This window comes from Poecilia formosa, unplaced genomic scaffold, assembly GCF_000485575.1.
Source record: "Poecilia formosa unplaced genomic scaffold, Poecilia_formosa-5.1.2 Scaffold113, whole genome shotgun sequence".
NCBI lineage: Eukaryota > Metazoa > Chordata > Actinopteri > Cyprinodontiformes > Poeciliidae > Poecilia > Poecilia formosa.
In genome coordinates, this window is record NW_006800052.1 from 1587931 (window position 1) to 1609244 (window position 21314).

Here is a 21314-nt window from a genome sequence, read left to right on the forward strand (position 1 = left end):
TCAAATTGCAGAGACACATTTCTTTTGTGTTGTTTGACAAATACATTTCCATAACAACTGAAGGGAACAATTACTTCATTGTGCTATAAATTGGCACTATGTGTCTGAAAGATACGTAATGGCACCTCTGTAAATTATCTCAGGTAGTGGAAAAGTTTAAAAAATAAATGTAAAAAAATCTAATCGCGATAGTAACATTTTATGTGAATATTTGATTTTCCCCATTACTGTTCCGTTAAAAATAGATTGTTTCATTTAGTCTATATCTGTGCAAGGTCAAGACAGCCAATGAGAACTTGATGCCATTACAATTCATCATCCATTGTTCATTAATAATCTGAAAAGTTTTAACTACAGTTATAGTTCCTAACCCTCTGTAAAATTACTTATTTCTGCAGAAATGACTAAAGTAGCCCTGTAGAGTCACATGCGACTCTTGGCAGAAACAGGAAATTGCAACTTGGATCAGTCCAGTACGGTGACTAAGCAGATCTCTTCAGGTATTTTCACATCTTTGTTCAGATTGAGAAAAGGTTTGAGTGGGAAAGTCAAACTAAACTGAGCAGATGACTGAAGCCAAATGCCAAGCGCTCACTAGTCTAATAATTAAACTACGAAGCTAAACAAGAGAACAGACATGTTTCAACGTTTGTCCTTTCTGGAACAAGAGCATGTCTGTAAATGAAACAAAGAGTCGGTGACATTTTATTTGCCAGTAATTTTTATTTTGAGATATTTTGTAGAACAGGGGAACCGATAATTACAAAAAAAAGTCCTTAAGTGTTCTACATGCTACACCTTAACCTATTTCATCATGCTTGCCTGGAAAAAGTACATAGAAATTTAACAAAAACATCCCAGCCCACCCCAAAAAAAACAAACATACAATTAAAACCGACGTACTTTAAACCCACCGTTAGCTTTGCTTTTTAATGTACCTTTCCGTTGCCTCCATGGCCTTTTTTTTAACATTTAGAATTTCTTAAAATAAAAATAAGACTTTTAGGTGCTTCTTCAAATGAGACAGGAGGTTTTCACACAAAAAAAAGACAGAATGCACCTATACGTAAAAAAAAACAAAAAAAAACAAACAAAAAAGACAATACCCAGTAGAACAAAAGAATGGAAAGCCTCAACTTCATAAAAAAAAAAAACATGAATTTGCATCCTACGTTAAAAACAAAAAGGAACACCTGCACATCCTTATAGTGCCGAAATGAGAATGGAAGTCTGTTTAGCTCTTCAAACCTTCAAGAATCACATTTGACATAACAAAGTTTCATAAAATAAATATCGCACATCTGCTAGAAATAAATAACGATTACTGAAACACCTCACTATGTTAAATGCCGAAGTGAGACAGATTTCATCTTTGCGACCACTTCATTTCATGGTATGAGGATGGTCATGTGTGTAAAGCACTAGTGTGGCTTCGAGTGTCTCTCACTGCTGTTACCTTGAGGTAGATAACACGTTTACATTTTAACGCCTACGATAATGGTTGCTGCTGGCATCATGTGTCAGATTTACAGTATGAAAGGATTGTTACGGAAGCTTTCTTCAGGGAAACATGTTAGAAAGTCGAATAAGGAGAAAAAGAAAAAAGAAAAAGACAAAAAGAACCCACCCAACCCGCTTTCCTTTTCCCCAAATGTATACACCCAACCCAGGAAAGGCCGTTTGAAAGCACTTTAAAAGCCTACAGCAATGTTTGTTCACCGATCTTTCCTTCAAAATCTCCTTTCTTAAATCCTTTCCTTCCATTTTTTCCACCTCTCTCCTCCCTCCATCCCTTCCATCTACAGTACTTACATGTGCAATGACATGCCGGTTTAGCAATGAAGGCGTAGACAATAACCCATGAAGGCCAGGTGATCAAGGCTCAGAGTGATGATGAAACTCTTCAAATATAATAAATCAGCCCCCATCAACTCCTCAAAATAAAACATTAAAAAAAAATGGTATGAAATGATTCAAGTACAATAACACCATATTAAAATAAAAATAAAACTGCCTAGATTTTGCACTGTGAGGGAAGATGCATTTAATTAAGATGCTTGAAGATGCTGCTGTAGGTTTTGTGGGCTATCTGAGGGGAACATTTGACGGGACAAGGGGAGAGGGACGCCTGGATGGACTTTAGAGGCAAGTCGTCGGGGCCGTCAAACACGGGCAAGGCCAGAGAGTCCAGCTGCATATTGAGCACGATCTCCGCGCTAGTGTCCAGGAAGCTGTCGTCTAGCTCCTTCACCACCGAGGGCTCCATCTCCAGGCCGGTCACGGCCTCGGCGACGCTGTCGTCTTGCCGGCTGAAGAAGCGGTCCAGGTAGCTGGTGTAGGAGCTCTCCTTCTGGAGTTGGTCCGCTTTGCGGAGGTCCCAGCACGCTTCGTCTATCAGACAGCCACCGTCGCCGAGGCTCTCCCCGGGTCCGAAGCTCTCCCAGGGCTCGGCGGGCCAGACGCAGTCCCCGGCCACCACTCCCAGACCCCCGCCGCCCAACTGGGCGAGGTTCACCAGGCACTTCTCCTCTTTCTCCTGACTAATAGTCTTTGACATGGAAGTAGAGCGGGGCGCCTCCAGCTGGGAGACGGAGAAGTTGAGCTCGTTGAGGAGGCCCACCTCGCTGAGCAGGGTCACCTCCGGACATGGCTCCGGCTGCAGGCTCAGCTTGATGGTGCTGGCGATGAAGGAGTCGAAGTCGAAGCCTTGGTTCTGCTGCCTCTCTGCTTGGTGCTTCTCCTGCTCGCTGTCCTTCTCGGCTGGACTCTGGGTCTTCTCAGCCTCCTTCAGGGCGATCTGCGCCTTCACCAGCCCGTTCTTCTCGCACTTGCTCTTGGCCTTGCGGTCAGCCTTCTCCTTGCTCTGCTGCTCCTTCCAGTTGGACAGGTCGATGATGAGCTTGGGTTCGTAGTAGTGGTTGACTTCACTGTCCCTCCAGATGAGGTTGTCCAGGTAGGAGGGGGACACGGCCTTGTAGTTGCAAGTGTGACTACACTGCACGTCACAGTACTTGTTCTCGTGGTGGTCTTCCTGCCAAGACCGCTCTGACGGGAGCAGGGGCGAGTAGTCGAAGGACGGCTCGTCCCGGAACTTCTCCCGATCGCCGTCGGCGTATTTACGAGGATCGACCTGGAGAGAAATGGAGAATGTTCAGCTTTTGTTGCTCTTTAAATCTCATCTTACTTCTTCATCCTCTCATCAAGTCCAAGTTACATACCTGGACCTCCTCTTCATCTGTAACGTCAGAGAGCCCCCTCGGATCAACCTGAACTTCATCTGGGTCATGAGTGCTGTGCAACTGCCAATCAGCTTCTGAGAACTGGCTCTCATGATACCTAAAACAATAAACACACAAGGTTTAGTACAGAAATAAAAAGATAACTATCATGGCTATCAGATCTTTTTAGTAAGTTTGCCAGCGCACCTTTCCCAGGTGTGGCTGTGGCTCTGGTCCATGAGCACGATGTCATCTACTTCGTCTTCAATGTGAAAGGGGTGCAGAGAGATCGGCTCATCCAGGGGGAAGGAGTAGTCGGCCATATAGGGGTGGGCCAGGGCCTCTTCGGCAGTAAGACGGTCCATGGGGTTAAAGGTGAGGATCTTCTCCAGAAAATCCATGGCTAGAGAGGAACGGGGAAAATTAAGACCGTCAATCAGGGAACTGGAGTAGCGACACACGAGCAACCTGACCCTGAACACAGAGTGCTGGGTGACTCTGCAAGAGGTTGTGACTCACCCTGTGGGCTGACACCAGGCAGCAGGTTGACCAGCGGAGTGTGAGGCTTCGACATGTCGCTGCGGATGAAGACGGGGATGACGCTGTGAAGCTCTTGCCGGTCTTCCTCCCGCAACACGGGGATGGACTCCAGGATCAGCTGCATCTGCTCCAGTTCGTGTGCTCCTGAAATGGACGGACAAACGTCGGTTTGTTCCCAGGGTTACACAACAGCCACTATCTGCATGACTGAGGGGTAAATGTGGAAGATCATGGGAACAACTTTTGTTTGCCTTGTGCCCAGCTTAAGGCGGTTCTTACACAGGCGCACGGTTTCATTCGGCCCCAGCTGGAATTAGAGCCGCCTCTACCTTTATCCCCCACCGCTCCTAAATTTATCTCCTCAGCCACTTTCCCTCTGGTTCTACGGAAAGTTCAACAATTCAAACAGAGCCACTAATTACCTGCAAAAAGAGTTTTCCCAGTGAGCATCTCGGAAAAGATGCAGCCAGCAGCCCACATGTCAATGGCTTTGGTGTAGTTGTTCGGCGAGAGCAGCAGGCGAGGAGATCGGTACCACTTTGTGACGAGGCCTTCAGAGAGATGGCCCTGTGCAGACAAAAACATCAAACCTTCAGAGGACAGCGCAGCAGGACCCAAACTGATTCGATGTGAATGGGAAGAAACCAGTACGGAGACATCAACGGCCACTTTAGCAGCGAATATTGGAAATGTCTGATACACGTTTTTGATGTTCTGCTAAAGTTGAAAAACAATTCCAATTGTCGTGTTTCCATTTAATAAGAAGCAATTAAAATCACACATGGTGAGGTATTCAAAATCATGGTGACGTTGTGAGACATTTAGTGGAACCCGTTGTGCATTTTCCAAGGAGACAAACTGGTGTGATGCAAAAACAGTGTTTGCATTACAGATTTGAAGAAAAAAAAAAAAAAAGTCTATTTTGACACGACTGAAAAACCAACCTCATCCCAGCACAAAATGTGAGTTTTTTTTTTTTTTTTTCCCAAATCGACGTATTTCCATTAATAAAATTTGTTCTCATAATTCCAATTTGTGTAATTCTAAGGTCAATGGAAATGTTTAGTGGAACTTCCCAAACAGAGCTGCTCTGTTCTGGTTCGGTACACAGACCCCACAGAGGGGGTGGGGGGAATAAATGAAAAGAGGGGCAGACGAGGCACGTGTAAGGCCATGTCAGCAATCTGAGAGCAGGATAATCCCCCTGCTGCCACAGTGGTGACACCAACCTGCCCTCCATAGTCGGTTCGACAAATCACAACCCACTGAGCACAAAGGAAAGCGAACTGTCCATCTCCTCCTCGTGTGTGTGTGTGTGTGTGTGTGTGTGTTGGGGGAATATAGTCTGGGGTAGAGGGGGTTGTAGTAAAACGACACCCTTGCTTCCCCCACCTGCAGCTGTAGTTCACGGCATGACAAAATTGGTCGGCTCACCACTAAGCAGGGCTCCTCTTTCTTGCCTAATTTAGCTGCAGATAGTTGATGTCACATTATCCTCAAGTGTATCGACGCTCTGCAAGCCCTTGTTTGACGGATCTATAAATGGCACAAAGTGCAGACATATCTCCTACCTCCAGGTAACCAGCTAATCGGTTTGTCGAATAGCGGCTTGAGAAAGAGGCCGGACATAATTAGAACGCAGTACAGAGGACAGACGGGTTGCACCCGATTATTGACTCCAAGTTGGAGCTGGCTAGTTGCTAGTAAAGCCAACTTAAACAACATTAGATGTGTTTCCACTACAAAACTGTTGATAATCTGCTGTTGGGGAAAAAAAAAAAACCACAATTTTATAATTGCTGCGTTTCTATCAAATAATAAACGCACTTAAAACACCACAAGAATAACTTTGTGTAATATTAAAAACCATTGTCATCCTTCTCTCATCTTCTTCATCTTTTCTGCCAGTAATAACATCCAGTTGTTGATCATGTGACTTGTGTGATGCGGAAACAAATTTTTTTCCATTGTAGTGTTGCAAATTACAGTAATTGATGCAGCTGAACAACCTCCTCAACCTAGTCCACACACTTTAATCGAAAAATGAGTTGGTTCCCCCCCCCCCTCCTAAAAAATAAGCATGAATTCCAATAATTAAATGTAATTCCAGTATGTGCAATTAAATGGTCGATGGAAATGCAGCTGCAGCCGACTACTCCAGTGGAGAAAACCATATAACCAGTTTTCAGAAAAAGGGATGCAAATTAGGTTAGCATTCATAGTTGTGCAAAGATGATTCACTGTGGAAACAGAGCTGAACGAAGAGGAGCAAATTAAAAGGTCGCCAATAACTGAAAGCATAAAGTGGGCCGGTAAACATTTGACTCTTTTAATGAAGTGGCCCATTTACCATAAACAGGCCAAGTCAACGCATTAACAATTCAAACTGCCTTTGGCAACAGTTGGTGAATAAGTCAACCACTTGATCAAGATCAGAGCAAGCCGACTTTTATGACTCATAACCGGCTCGCTCAGTGCGTCTAAATGCGTTAGTCTAAACTTCCTGAATCTGGTCAAACAAGATGTAAAAAAAAAAAATAAAAACACACACACAGTACAAATACATCTTAATTTCTTGGACAATACTGGAAACTTATGACTAAAATCATTCAGCTCCTTTTAATTTCATTTCATTTAATTCAGCTCAGTTTTTTCTGACGTCCAATGAGTCTCAACCCCACGAAACACTTTCCGGTTGTACAATGTGACTTTCAGGGGGATAACCAGAGCAAACCTCACTACAGTGCCATGACACACAGCATAACAGACATATTCAATACACATAACAGGTTACAGTTAAACTGCTCTCTATTGCCACAAAGTGTTAAGAGCTTGTGAACAGAAAGCCGGTATGTGTTGACTTCTTGCTGCATATTTCTCTCTGCCAGACCAGCCTGTTGCTGGCACACACACACACAAAAACTGGGTCAAATGAGTGCTTGAGTGTTGCTGTGCTTGTGGTTTGGAGTTTCAGGAAGCTCATGCAGCAGAAAAGACCTCGGTGAACTCTACTTAAAGGATCACTGAAAACTGAAGTCATTCCTCCAGCATCTCAAATTACTGCCTCTTTCACCAAGCATCAAGCAAGCACATGATTCTAATAATCATGAGCTTACTCTGGTGGAGCTAACCCTGACTAAATGAAAAACCCCCAAAGACTAAAGAATGAACCCCGCGGGTTTCATTCCAAGAGATTTTTGATCGCAGCTGAAACAAATGAGTGTTCACAAGAAGGGACAACTCTGAACGGGTTAAGTAGAAGAAGAACATGCAAGAACTCACTATACAGAACTTATTACAAATAACATGTAGAAGCTTAGAGCGTTAAACAACAACAACAAAAAAGCTTGATTAGGCAGAGGTAGTGGAGGACTTTCTGAAGTCTAGCTCTTGTTGAAGGGCAGGCCACAACTGGAAATTTTAAATAAAGCCCTGAGCGACTCCCCCTCCTTATCCCCCCCTACTCCCAAAACAAGACAAAGAGCTGGCTTGGGAAAGGAGGAGGGCATGGGTTGGAAAAACTGGATGAGTGCACGTGAATTTTTGTCATTCTTGAGCCTTGGCCAGTAAGGGACAATTTTTAAGCTCACACTGGAAGAAAAACAGCCATCCTTTTCAGAACACTTCAAACCAGCACAAAAACACACCAGAAAGTCACAAGGGATTAAAAATGGGGTGAAAAAGGTGAGAAAAAAAAAAACAAGACTGAGCATGGTCGCCTGATCACACGACTCAAAGCAAACCAGGAACTGAGGTTCGCTAGAAAAAACAGCGCTTCTGTTTTTAGCGATGCTATTTAAATACGCTCCCAGTCACTGTCTCGCTATGACGTGGATGGAGCTTATGAAAGCATATTTGCTCCAAGGAATTCTAAAACAACATTCCAGGCTTTCACCATCTCTGTGGATGGGAGTCTTCAAAACAAGGTAGGCATCAAACAATGATCAACTTACAGGAACTGCAATGAATCACCTTTAACTCCCCTGCCACAATAGCAATACCGATATGACTAAATATGTACAAAGACCAGAGGAGGTTCAAACCGTCTACACACAAAAACTGTAGAGGCTACAATGAAACAAAAGACCAACCCCGCCTCCACCATGCAGCTGTAGAATACCAACTTGCATGCATGTTTCTCATTAGAAATCTGCCTATACAGAGAGAAAACACCCATAATGCAAACCACACACTCCACTCTACAGTCTGAATCGTGTGAAAACCTCACTTCTTCCCATCAACAATGAGCTTCCACCTTCCCTTTCCTATTGCTCAGTGATGGAGTCTCTAAAGACATGACTCATAAGCGCACACACACACACACACACAAGTCAGAAGTGAAAATGTGAACCGACTAGACGACTGCAGTATAGGTGTTTGCTTGAAAACGTGGTGAACCAGTGTGTGTCAGACGTCTTGTATGAGGTGGCAGAGTCCTGGCTGAGGATGAAGCCATAGCAGTCGAACAGATCACACCACGTGAGCTCACTCTAAACCTACCAATGACTAATCTGAGACACGTGTAAGCATCTGACTCCATCTACACTTAACGGAGGTCCAGACCCAACCACAGAGAGAGAGAGAGGGAGGAGAGAGAGAGAAAAAAGGGGCCGGCCAACCTAGATTTCCTCACCTCACACCACCATATGGCCATGAACAGGCATTTCCTCATCCTTTTGATAAAGTGTCAACAACACAGCAAAGCTACAGAAGACTATCACCTGGTTGCAATCAACGGGGTGAACCTTGATCTTTACATTCAAAGGAAAAAGCAACAAATGCAGATTGTATACAGAGCTATAAAACATGCATTTGACATGTGGTACATAAACATGTAGCCTTTAATGCCAACTTCTTTTTTTTTACCAACATTATGAAACTCAATTCCTGGATTCTGTCAATTAGTTGCATAAAAACAAAACAAAAAAAAAAACCTTTGGCAAAAACACGGGTCACCCATGATCCAGTCTAAACCAATTTAACATCTAAATTTAGAGGTTTTGCTTTGCATGCAACCGGCCAAGGAAAATTCTCAGCGCTTGGTGTTTCCAGCCCCACTTGTGCTGAGAAAGGAAGCTGAGGCGTCACCTCAAGGAACCACATCCTGTCTTATTTACTTCCTGCTATAAAATTGCGTCACCCAGGGGAGCACCACGCTACCGGCCAATAAACATGTTGAGTTGGGGCAACAACACCCTCATCTCATGGCAGAAAGTGCAGAACCAACCAGGGTACAGATAACAACAGTGTTTTATGTATTTTTTTCTAAGCTAGAAATAAGTGTCCCTTACCTTGTGGGAGTAGTGAGGATCCATAATGCGAGCCAGCCCAAAGTCTCCAATCTTGAGTACCAGATCCTCCGTGTTGACAAACAGGTTAGCAGGCTTGAGGTCACGGTGAAGCACATTGGCTGAGTGGATGTACTTGAGGCCCCTTAAGAGCTGGTACATGAAGAGCCGTGCGTGGCCCTCAGACATGGGGCCCCTCTCCAGCAGCTGACAGAGGTCAGTCTCCATGTACTCTTGCACAATGTAGACCGAGTTCACCTCTGTAAGCGACGCCACGTCCTCCGTTAGTCTGCGGCCACAGGGGCCTAGGGTCTCAAAAACCTGTTGGCACAGACCAAAAGGTCAGGGTTAGCGCGGCCACGTGTCATCTTATAAAAACACCCTTCCCGTCGTTCAGACGCTCCATCGGATTTTCTGTTTGACGTTGAACCATACCTTGACAATGTTGTCGTGATCAAGTCTTCGGATAATCTTGATTTCCCGCAGGGCGTGCTTCACACTTTGAGGATCGGTCAAGATAATTTTCTTCACTGCCACGCGCTTGTCACAGTCGGTATCGACCGCCGAGAACACCAGGCCATTCCCGCCGTAGCCCAGAGGTTTCAAGTCCATGTAGCGAGAGCCCAGGTCGAACCCATGGATATTCATGAGCGACTCGAACTTCTCCGCCATGACGACTGGTTTTAGGGTTTTACGCCAAACTTCTGCCTATTTCCTGGCTTGATCCTAGCCCAACTTTAACACCACCAGAGGAATTATCAAATAATTCCCCCTTTGCCTCAGAGGCTGAACTAACTAACCCCCGTACAGACGACTACCAAGTCCCCCCTGGCTAGCCGTCACTCTCAGATATAGGACTCTAGTACATCATATTTTCTTTCCATGTTTAATGTTGGGAGAAATTTAAAATTTTAATCCTCCTCAACCCTTTTGGTACAAGGATATCTTTAGCTGATAAGGTCTACAATTTATAGATTACAATGGAATGGACTTTGAGGCCAATTGGAAAAGGAAAAAAAATAGCACTGGGGTTATATTAAACTATAAAAGCATGTAGTTGCATCCTCACAGTGCAGATACATTCAGTGTATGACTGGTCCTGAGCAGCTTCATAAGAAATGCAAAATTTTTCTTCCTGTTTTAGTATTTTTTTTTTCCTGGTCAAGTCTCCTGATATATAAAAATGAAATGTGTCTGGCCTTATTAAATCTTCAAAATAAATTTTTACTCAGTGATCAGGTGGCTCAAGCTCACCACAGTCACAATCAAAACTATCCTCCATTTTACTTGGATATAACCTGCAAGACAAGAGAAGGATGGGGGGGAGATAAAGAAAAACACAGTTGAGAACTTTACCAAATCAAAAAGTTTTCAGAGACACGCATTCATTTGACTTCAAGTGTAGGTCTAGTTAGAGTTTTTACCTGGACAAAATGGAACCATAAAATCAGAATATTAAGGAAAATTGATCACAGCACTAGAAAAACGTGGACCACATTGTAACAGTGAAAAAAGTTTTATCCTATAATATTTTTATTAAAATACTCAAGATAAATATTCCAATCTCTACCAATGATTGAGTAGAAGAAATTCCTCCTTAAGCTCCTCAATCATTGGAGTTTTCATTTTGTATCCAAATCCATATAAATGTGATTTCTGAATTGTGTGATTCATTTGGTATTCACATTCAATTTTAACATTTTTCCATATCAAATCTAGTGCAACATACAAGCCTCTCAACACTACATCTACCAAGTAACATGGAAACTATAGTTGTTTTAACTTTCGTTTTTAAGACAGTTCTAAATATGTTTGATATGTGCGGTTTTGAAATTTTCCGTTCTAGTTCATTAGTATTTCTGCTCTCTAATATTTTAGTGATTAATGCTGCGCCTTTTTCTATCATGTCTATTGAACCGCTTGCACTGGTAGTTTGCCTGAGGCTTTTGTAAAGTATTTGTTCTCCCTTATTAATAAACCATTTATGAATCTGGAGTATTTTGGCTGTTTAGGAACCAACAGAACCGGTTCCTTTAGGCGAGTAGAGTCCCACGACTCGGAAAAGAGTCGTAATTTCCTTCTCTACTGTCGTAACAGGCTCTTGCCCCTCCCCTACCCGGCAAAAGGCGCTTGCCAGTCCGGTTTCTGGGTATCGATCCATGTCAGGAAATAAAAAACAAGACTTAATAAATACGAATAAAATAACACTATGTAAAATCATTATGTGTTTTAAGACACATACGAGTTTATATGCTGAGTTACTAACGGCTTTATTAGCCTTTAGCGGATCAGGTAGCGGGTGGCGGAAAAAAACGACAAGAACGCTACCATAACGACAAGCCGCTCCGGCTCGGTGTAAATTTATCACAATACCGCATCTATAAGCAACATCTACGCGGCCGAAACATTAGATATAAGACATTTTATTTCGACACTGTTTTTATAAGTAATTAAAAACTGCGTTAAAACGCAGTCCTGCAACAACACGAACAAAGGAACCGTTGTTGGCGGAGGCTTTTGACTACGTGGTCCAGCTCTCACAGTGCTAAGCAACACAAAGCCGAGCTCCGTAAAACGGCTCAAAACGATACAAACCCAGCACTGAAACCACACAAGGTGGACGTAATAACGATGAGGATCAACATGGGAAACGTTACTTACAGTCTTTATTCGTTGCATTAGCTGAGTTGTTGTTAAAACCAAACCCGGACGAGGTTTGCGTGCGCTTCGCTCCCCGAGCTCTGCGGATCTGCTGCAAACGCCATTTAGGCTGGCTATGAAGGGAAGGCGTGACGTAACGAGGCTACTTCACGGATTGTCGGAAATACTCCAATTATGGTGAGAGCGCGTTATGGACGATTTATTGAATCAGGCCAAATCAAATATTTTTATTATTTCCAAAAATAACTTACTTGTTTACTTTAAATAAATAATAACAAACTTAATCAATTAATTTAGAGGGTTTAAATTAGATATTTTTAATGCACTTTTATTTGACAAATTATGAATCTCACAAAATATGCATTCCTTTAGCTGTAGTAGGTAAATATTCATAACAATATATTTTTATTAACCATATCATTTATTTCCCCAAAAGCATTCATTGCTAAGTCTTTGTCAAATTTTAATCTTTAACTGTATTTAATTGGCTACAACGCATTATCGTGTGGGGTTAAAAGGTTTTGTTGTTGTTGTTGTTGTTTTGTTTTTGGGTTTCTCTTTCTCTCTCTCTCTTTTATTTATTTATTTATTTATTTATTTATTTATTTATTTATTTATTTTTTATTTATTTATTTTTTAGCAATCAACTAATTTAACAACAGTGCACTAAGTGTATACACTTGCGTCAGGATCTTGGAGCTTCGAGCAGTACGTGAAAGCAGCAGAAGTCATTCAAAACTCGAGAAACCTACACGGTTTAAATCCAGTTAAGTGACCACGAATTTGATACTATATATCTTCATCAACACGTTTCGTTACAGATATAGAGGAAAAAGAAATGTGTGGCTAATCACTCAAGCTCCAAAGTAAGAATGTTTTTTTAAAACGAGAATTCCCCACTGCACCTGTATTTTCTGAATAGTCTGAAGCACTTTAAAAAAAGAAGTATAAAATACATACTGACCTATGGTATCCAGTGCTGTTACCGTGACTGGTCTTTGACTTTGTCATCCATGCGATCACAGTTGTTTTTGTTTATTTGTTTGTTTGTTTTTTCGGTGCAATTAAGCCCTTGTTTTCAGCATCTCTTAATCCCATTCATCTGTCTGTTTGTTTTTGCATGTAATATGATTTAATGTTGTTTTCTCAGCAGCATTAGGCCACATTTGCTCTGCAGTGAAAAAATCCTGCGGCCATGTCATTCAATGCAGTTTGCGGATTTGGAAAGCCCATCTGGCACTGAGATGAGCTGGGTAACCCACCCCACCTCCCTGGATCTCACATCATATCCGCCACGAGGAGGAAAATAAAAATAAAAAAGCCGAGAAAAACAAGATATGAATCCTCGAGTTATTTTTCGGTATATTTACAATCCGCACTGGAGATCCTGATCGCCAGTCATCCAGACTGTGGATACTGTGAATGGATGAGCATGCAGGTGGGCGTGTGCAGGCAGGCATGGCAGCATCACAGCCGCAGCAGCCTACATCAGCATCCGCAGCCAGACCATGTGAGAATCCATGTGTCCCTGAATGCAGATGCTCCTCACCGGCCGGGATGGGCTCTCCGATGGAGTAAGCTGCATGCGGACTGAAGCGTGGTGCGGACCGGAGCGCGCAGAAATTTTTAACAAAAAGCGAGAAAGACTTTGTGCTTCCTCTGGTGGCGTTCTGAGTCGACTTTCATATTGCTTTTTCCCAAGCACAGTTTCCAGATTCATATTATAAGTGTCAACACCTCATAATGCATTTGTTGGCTGTTTAAGACCGGGGAATACAAGAAACGCAGGACTGTCTTTTTAAGCTTATATAATTTACCTCATTTCATTTTAAAGAAAGAAAGAAAGAAATGTTTGCGGCTATATATTTTTTTATTCAGTGCAACAGCAATACATAGTTCATCCTTAATAGACTACAACATTTTATCTCATGGTGTTTTTTTTATCTTTAGGAGGATCCAGACAAATTCCATGAGCAGAAACTAACTTGAAATTAGTGAACTGACTCCATTGTGTCTGACCTCTACTGGACTTTGATTGTTTCTGATAAAAGTTTCATTGATGACTAAGACTCAGATCAGGGGCAATTCTTGCCCTGTTGCTGCTCTATGCCCTACTTAAGAGCCACAAACTCCACCTTACACAAGTCAACCGTCTCTTCTTTGGATCATTTTGTGACTTTCTCCTAAACGCTAACAATGTGTCCCCGTGCCGACATCATTTCAATCCATTCTGCTGGCCTCTCCTGTTACATCATGAGACAAACAGTGGACATCAAGTCCTACTGACATCTGACTAAGAGCTCTCTATTTTTACCACTCACAGTTAGTGTGTTATAATCTGTGAACCCAAGACAAACGCAGTTGCAGTCATGCTGCTTTGTTCGTAGAGCCATCTGGTTATCAAGATGCCTCTTTAATGTAAATGTGCATGAAGTTTTACCGCTTCCAAAGTGTCTGAGTACATGCAACAGTGAGTTTTCCCTGATTCCTCTTTTGCCTTTAACTGCTCTATTTCAGTTTTTGACTAAATGTACAGAAAAATAACTAAACACCCCAAAGTGTTCACTTACCAAGGCTGAAATTCTCCTGGATTAACCGGAGCAACATGGTGAAAAAAAAAAATAGCTATAAATCCAACGAGAGGGATTAGTCATACATCAAAAATAAAAACAAAACACGTGCATCCAAAACAGCAGGAGGAAAAAGTTCAGAGCAGTCCAGATTTCTACATCTGTGTAGATATGTGCATGTATTCTCAGTGCCTTGATGGTGCCTTCTCCCACTCCATGTGGCTTTAGTTGTGAGGTGGAGCTCCATGGAAAGTTAATATAGGCCAGGCCAGGAAGGGGAGGAGACTGTTCTGTGTTTGGTTTGGTCTGTCAGCGTGTCGGATCCATAAAAGCCCATCACCGCCGCCTTTTCCTACTCTGAGAGTAAACTGGAATATTTAATGTTTTGTGAAGGGAAAAAAAAAATCAGTGTTTCTTCTGAGCAATGCTGTCTGAGAAGGAAAAGATAATATTTTGTAGCCTGCAATGATCAAATACTCCTGATTAATGTCCATTCATCCTTTTTAATCAATCAATTCAAATCTAGGGATGATGTTTTTTTTCTTGCTCTGGACAAGATTAAATATTTAAATTCTATTTTTAAAAAAGACAAAATCATGTCTACATTCAGAAGCACTACATAGCAGGAGAAGCTGAAATTATTTTACTACTGCACATGCTTGACAGCATTTTTTTTCTTCTTCTCACAGAACAGTGTGAAGAAGACAACACAAAAACCTTGAAGTGTTTGTCCATGGGCAGGGAAGTCCTGCTGCTTCCCAGCTCTCTTTTATCTTCGGTAAGGCTAACAGCATCAGCAGGAGGTTCATGAAGCTGTGAATTCACAAATGCCAAGCCTCAGTATCTGCCTGCTTTTCTATCTGCTTCCTAATAAAACCGGAGTCTGCAGCCTCGCACTCATTATTGGGTCCGCTGGCAGCGCTCCTCAGTCTTGATCAGCTGGTCATACGGCCGTTTCCTGGCATCGGCGTGTTTGATCTGTGAGAACGTGTGTTTGCTTGCCCGTTTGTTTGATATCCAAACCGGACGGCTGCCGGGTCTAAGCGTGTTGTGTTTTCTCAAAAATATTTGTGTGTGGACGAACGAGGACATGTGGGCAAGCTGAAGTTTTGTCTGGCGACTGTTTTGCCTTTTCATGTTATTGTCTCCGTTCCCAAATATATTATTAATGATCTGCAATGGATCAAGCGTAAGCTTGGGATTCGATATGCAAGATGCCTTTAGTAAATGAATCATTGCTTGCTCAGAGTGCAGAAAGGAGATCCTGATGCAACACAACCTTAAAGAATTCTGCCTACAGATCAGCAAACAGCGATGCTTCGTCTGCGTTCCCCCACAGCGCTTCTGGTTGTATAACATTCTGCCAAGGAGCAGAAACATCCAGGACAAGCAACAGTTCTTGCACTCTAGTGAGAAACCTCTTCACATACACATAGGCAATGCTATCTATACATACACTGCTCATGTTAAATAGCAGTGTATGTATAGATACACTCCGGTATTTCGGAGTTGTGTGAACGATGCCTCCACTTTCCCGAGCATAGTTGAATCTCCACTGCAGAGGGCAAACAGGTTGATGTATTTATGCAAAACAGTGTTACTTATTATCTTGGGAAGACTTGTGTTTTTGTGTTCATCGTCTTAGAGCTTTGCACCGACATTCATACCCAATGAACCTTTTCAGTTTCTTCCCACACAGCGTGATCCTGATGTGGCCACATCCCACTGTGGACATGGTGTCTTCAGGCTGATGAGCAGTGTTAGCTTATGCAGCAGTTCTAGTTGACTGCCATGTGTTTTGTAGGTGTGCAGCTATGTCATACTCATTCTACTTTCAGATGATGGATTGAACGGCGAGTCATGAGATGTTCAAAGCCTGGGATTTTTGTTTTATAACCTACATAACTTATATTACTTACCCCACGGCTTTATGACAAGCCAGCCTTGATGTTCACCGTGCTACTTGTTCACTATTGTTATAACAAAAAAACAACCTTCAGAGACAGCTGGATTTATACACATGTGGGTTATATTTACTATTTAGTTGACTTTTGAAGACAGCTGCTTTTACTGGATTTTAGTTAGGGGTGTTGTTATAGGAGGCTGGAGTGAAAATGCACACCACACTTTTCAGATGTTTAGTTGTAAAAAAACAAAACAAAAAAAACAAAACAAAACAAAAAAAACAATGTGTAATCTTTATTTTAATTCACATGTGATCAACAAGTAGACCATTTAATTTATTGGGGGAATTGTGATCTCATGATTAATCTGGATGTTTCTTCCTGCACCAGGATGTGTTGTTCGTTGAACACCTGCAAAACCGACACGCACAAAATGTCAAAATTCAGAAAGAAATACATTTGCATGCACTACTTCTTTACTCTCATGTTTGTTTCAGTAAGCTAGTTCACTGGTTTACGCTGCCACTGTCACTGTGTTAGAAATATTATGCAATGCACATTGCTTCCAGCACTGACCTGGAAACTGGGTGTTAGATCGAGATTTTAGTTATTGGGTGCTGTACACTTTGATTCTGACGCAGGATTAGCTCAGCACGCTTATCATTAATTCTTATCAATCACGAGGGCAGAAAAAAGGAAATTGCCCTTGATTGCTGATTGATGGGATGTTGACAGAGAGGTGCCGCAAAAAAAAAAAAAAAAAAAAAAAAAAAAATTGTAAACTCAACAATAAAATGACTAAGACGTACGTCAGGGTTAAAAACGTTCACGTTTGGAGGGAAAACAAAAAAAAAATCAACTCGCAGAGCTGCAGCAGATCTTACATCTTTGATGCGACTTGACAGCAACTTTGCATCAGAGGGTTTTTGAAATCGGGAATAATCAGAGGGGGAGCAGGAGAAGATGACCATCTGCCTTTGCTCTCCTCTCACCATCTGTGAGCAGAGCATCCCGAGGCCCACAGCCCACTGTGGATGCTTCTTAGCTTGATGTTGTTTACCCCCTTTCTGTTATGTAACTGGCAAAATGTATTTGTAATTTTACTGGTGTTTTGCACTTTCTGTCATAAAAAAAATACACTTGGTAATGTACCTTATTAGGGAAGGTTTTTGGCATTACTAAAACACCAAAAAATATTCCATAGTTCATGACAGATTTTCTAAAAGTCTAGTAAAAGTCTGTCAGAAACGTGCAGAAAAAAAATTCATAATGTATGTTTCATGACTGGTTAGATTTGTTTATGTAGTTTGAGCTTCTCTTCTTTTACCTCTCAGATATTTACAAGCAATTATCATCAGATTAATCTGCACAAAAGCTAATCTTTAGTTGCAGTCAATGATGTTTGGGTGCAGAGTCTCTAATGTAGAACTTTAATGTTTCTTAACTTATTCTTTCCATTTTTTTCCCAAGCAGCACTTTCTCAAGCTGACTTTTCCCCTAATTAAGTATATCTACAGCTCCCTCCTCTGAGATGTGATGTAACCTGTCTGGTCCGCTCTTTGCCATAGGATTAGAAGAAAGAAAGAAAAAAAAGATCAAATTCTCAGGCTATTTTGAAAAGAAACTATGAAATAATCTGGCAGGTACATGGGAGGCGTTGTGTGCATATGTGTGTGTTCATGCTGACGCAGTGTGTGTTTGATGTGACTGGATTTGTACATATGGGGTCAGAGATAAAACTGCTGGTGATGTAAGAGGATCAGAGGCCCTGGGACCAGGCGCTCTCCTAACAGGACTAAAGCAGAAAACCTTTTTACCGTTCACAGAAACAGTGTTTCGGTCTTCCTGGCAGGCTGAGATAATGCAGCAGCTATCTTCACTCCTCGCCTTGTCTGAGGATCTGTTGAGTCGACACAAGAGATAATTGACTAATTAAAAGTGAAATAAAAATCGCCGCCATCTTTTGCAACTTTGATTCTATTGGCTTTCTGATAGCAACCCTCCGATTCTTCCAAAACATCTGATGACACGCATGAGCGGAAACCTTTCAGCTGCAATATACTCATAAAGATTGGGAGAAAGAGATCAAAGTTACAAGTTCTCTGACTTTTTTTTTATTTTTTATTTTTACTTAGAATGTTAAGGCAGGGGGACTGAACACTGTCTGGAAGCAGCCATAAAAAAACCTGAATAATTACTCCTGGAGCAATATGAGCTCACTTAGCAACAGACACATTGTAATTAATTCCCTGAGAAAATAAATCAGAGTCTCAATGAGACACTTTTAATTTAAAGCACTTTGTGTGTTATCTGCCATCAGGTCATATCACAGCGGCACCTCGGTCATAATATTTAGGTTCCAAATAAGATCAAGGACATGTTATGTCGTTGTTATCAGCAAGCTGATGTCCGGGCGTTCATAACTCCTGCTTACATCTTCCTCTGTCCATTTCTGCTCCTGAATCAGATGCTTTCCTGTCCTTTTGTGTGTGACAATCACTAATTGTACGTTTGCATTTTGCACATCGCCTCTCTCAATTTTAGTGAATAAAAAGGAGGCATGAATTAATTTTTGACAATTATCCCAGTTTCTTCCTCTCAGGCTTTCCTTCACACTAACACATTTCCATTTGCAGGATCGAGCAGCTCACCTTCTTGCCCAGCTGCTGCCACATCAAGCCTCTTATCGCACTCTGGGTCTTTTGCAGCTGCATGCGAAGGATTGATTGGCCTCTTCGTTTTGAGTGTGTGACACAGCAGCAACTCCCGATTAATCTTAGCTAAACCCGAAACCCTCACAGACTACCCAGCAGGTTGGCATGCTGCCATCTCCAGCTTCCTATCGGCTAAACTCAGGAGAACTCTAGAGGGGGTAACACGCTGACGAGGGGCTTCTGCAGATTGTTTTTTTGGGGGCTGGGGGTAGGGTGGGATTGCCAGCATGAGATCGGTCCTGCCTTGTCGTCGTTGTCAGAAGTTAACGAATACTACTGCGGCTGCTCTTACTGCCCTGCTTTGGCTCTGTCTGTCACTGCAGATCGATGCGGCACTCGGGTTGAGGAAAAAAAGCACACAGTGTTCGCTCCTATCAGCAGAGCGGTAGCTCTAAATGGGGAGCCTGTCTGGTTCTGACCACACCAACCTGTCAAGGACAGCTGCCCACCCGCGACAGAGGAAACGGAAAGATCCACTTTGACTTTCACATCTTCATCTGTGGGAAGATATCACAGTTACCGTATGAATCGTTCAAAGTTTAAGAGTCGACACACATCTCCTCTGATAATAAACAAAGATGCTCAAGTGGGATTTTCCAGTCACTCACACACACACACACACACACACACACACACACACACACACACACACACACACACACATACACACAGACGCAAACAGGCTGTCACCTGGTTCGAGCAAATCAATAATCATTAACTTGTGCCACTAACACATGATGTGACAGGAAGGTGGAAAAACACCTGGCTCCAAATCTGCTGCCCTCCATCCTTCCTCTAACAGAGGACACTGAACCCAGATTTGTTTCACAATAGCATGTGATCTTGTGCAGTGCCAGCGCTCTTGGACTCACTGAGGAGTGTGTTCGTTGGGTAATCTGGAGAAGTGTCTGCGTTGTTGATGTTCGTACGTGTTTCCTCAGCTGCTGCTCCACGGTACAGCCGGCCGGCTGGAGGGCTGGTGCGGGGTTCCTCATTGGATAGGTCACTGGAGTTCAGCTCATTTTCACTCCTCTGCAACAGCAGAGGAACACGTTGCATAATGGACGAAATGCAAATGAAATGGCATCGAGGTCTGCCTCTGCTTCTTTTGAGCACTCCTCTGCTCCCCCGGCATAGCTAATATGAGAATGGATATGACTGGATGGAGTTAATCTGTAGCACTTGAGGAGTGAATCAAGCCTTTAGGTTTGGAGGTATATCCCACAGTGGCGGTTATATAACAGCAGCAAAGAAGGTCCTACAGGCCTGCTGAACCAGTTCTCTGCCCAAATGAACCCCTGTTATGTCAGAACGTAGATGCTCAGCTAATGATAGAAAAAAATCAATAGAAATGGACTGCTGCAATTATGTGCCATGTGTGTGTGTGTGCCTGGACATGCTCTATTTATAGCTGCCAGTGACAGGGTGTCTGCATGCTTTCAGACAAATCAAATGCAAGGCAGCAGGTCAGGACTGAGTGCGTCTCCCTCTGGTCCCTCAGCGAGCGACTTCATCAAATTTAGTTTGACCAGTTTTCCTCTTCAACTTTATTCCTGCGACAAGAATTTGTCTTTTGATTTAAAGCCACTTTCAGAATGATGATCTAGAAATCTCGATTCATCTAGAGGGAATTTCTAACAATATAGACTCAAAGGCACCGCCGTCTCTTAGCTGCCTCTACTAAATGTGCGTCCGTGCAAATTCTTGTCCTCTGTACCAGTTTAGGGTGGTCTCCCAGGCTTCTTCCAGGTCTTGCTTTAATTTTGTGCTTAAATATTGTCTGTACTCACCTATTGCCGCATGGTTGCAGTGGGCTATTGCCTCACTCCAACAATCATTAGGCGAGAGGCAGGGTATGTTCTGAACGGGCCTGATCGCAGTCCTTTGCAAAAATAAATTAGAACGCTTTAACTTTTGTCCATTCTGTGACATTACATCTATAGTTTTAAGCTTATTTTACTGTACAAACACACACCGCGCGCATCATGAAGACCAACAACCCACAGAGTACTGATCTGACCATCATCTGAAACTGGAAAAAACGATCGTCCACCTAAACCAAGAGGCTGGACTAGGAGAGCATTAATCAGAAAAGCAGACAGGAAGTCACTCTGGAGGAGCTTCAGGGATCAAACTGCTCTGGTGGGAGATTCTGTTGCCAGCTATTAGTCGTCCACCCTACAAACAAGGCATTTGTGGAGGAGCTGGCAAAGTTGCAGAACTGCTGCATGTTGTTTCCTGTTCGAGACAAGCAAAGCAAACCTTTTAGTCTACATGCAAAAGGAGTGGAAAAACTGAAACTGCAAGCTATGATGCAACTAATCGGGTATGAATACCCTACCTGGTGTAGGGCAGCTATAGCGTAATCAGAGATGGCCTTAGGAATTCCCCCCAAAAATTTAAAAAAAAAAAAAAAAAA

The 21314-nt window shown here is 42.6% G+C and overlaps 1 protein-coding gene across 3 annotated transcripts; it reads right to left on the reverse strand.

The window, feature by feature from the left end:
- Positions 1–703: 703 nt before the first annotated feature.
- mapk6 (mitogen-activated protein kinase 6) lies at positions 704–14501 on the reverse strand. Of its 3 annotated transcripts, none has more exons than XM_007560191.2 (8): positions 14278–14501; positions 9482–10344; positions 9050–9367; positions 4181–4325; positions 3738–3902; positions 3426–3621; positions 3219–3336; positions 704–3130 (listed from the first exon to the last, which is right to left on the reverse strand). In XM_007560191.2, the coding sequence occupies exons 2-8, from the start codon at positions 9716–9718 to the stop codon at positions 2045–2047; spliced, it is 2265 nt and encodes a 754-aa protein (XP_007560253.1). In that variant the 5' UTR covers positions 9719–10344; positions 14278–14501; the 3' UTR covers positions 704–2044. The 3 variants fall into 3 exon arrangements, with proteins under 3 accessions (XP_007560253.1, XP_007560251.1, XP_007560250.1); XM_007560189.2 differs by lacking the exon at positions 14278–14501 and adding an exon at positions 12672–13159; XM_007560188.2 differs by lacking the exon at positions 14278–14501 and adding an exon at positions 11708–11836.
- Between the last annotated feature and the right edge of the window lie 6813 nt (positions 14502–21314).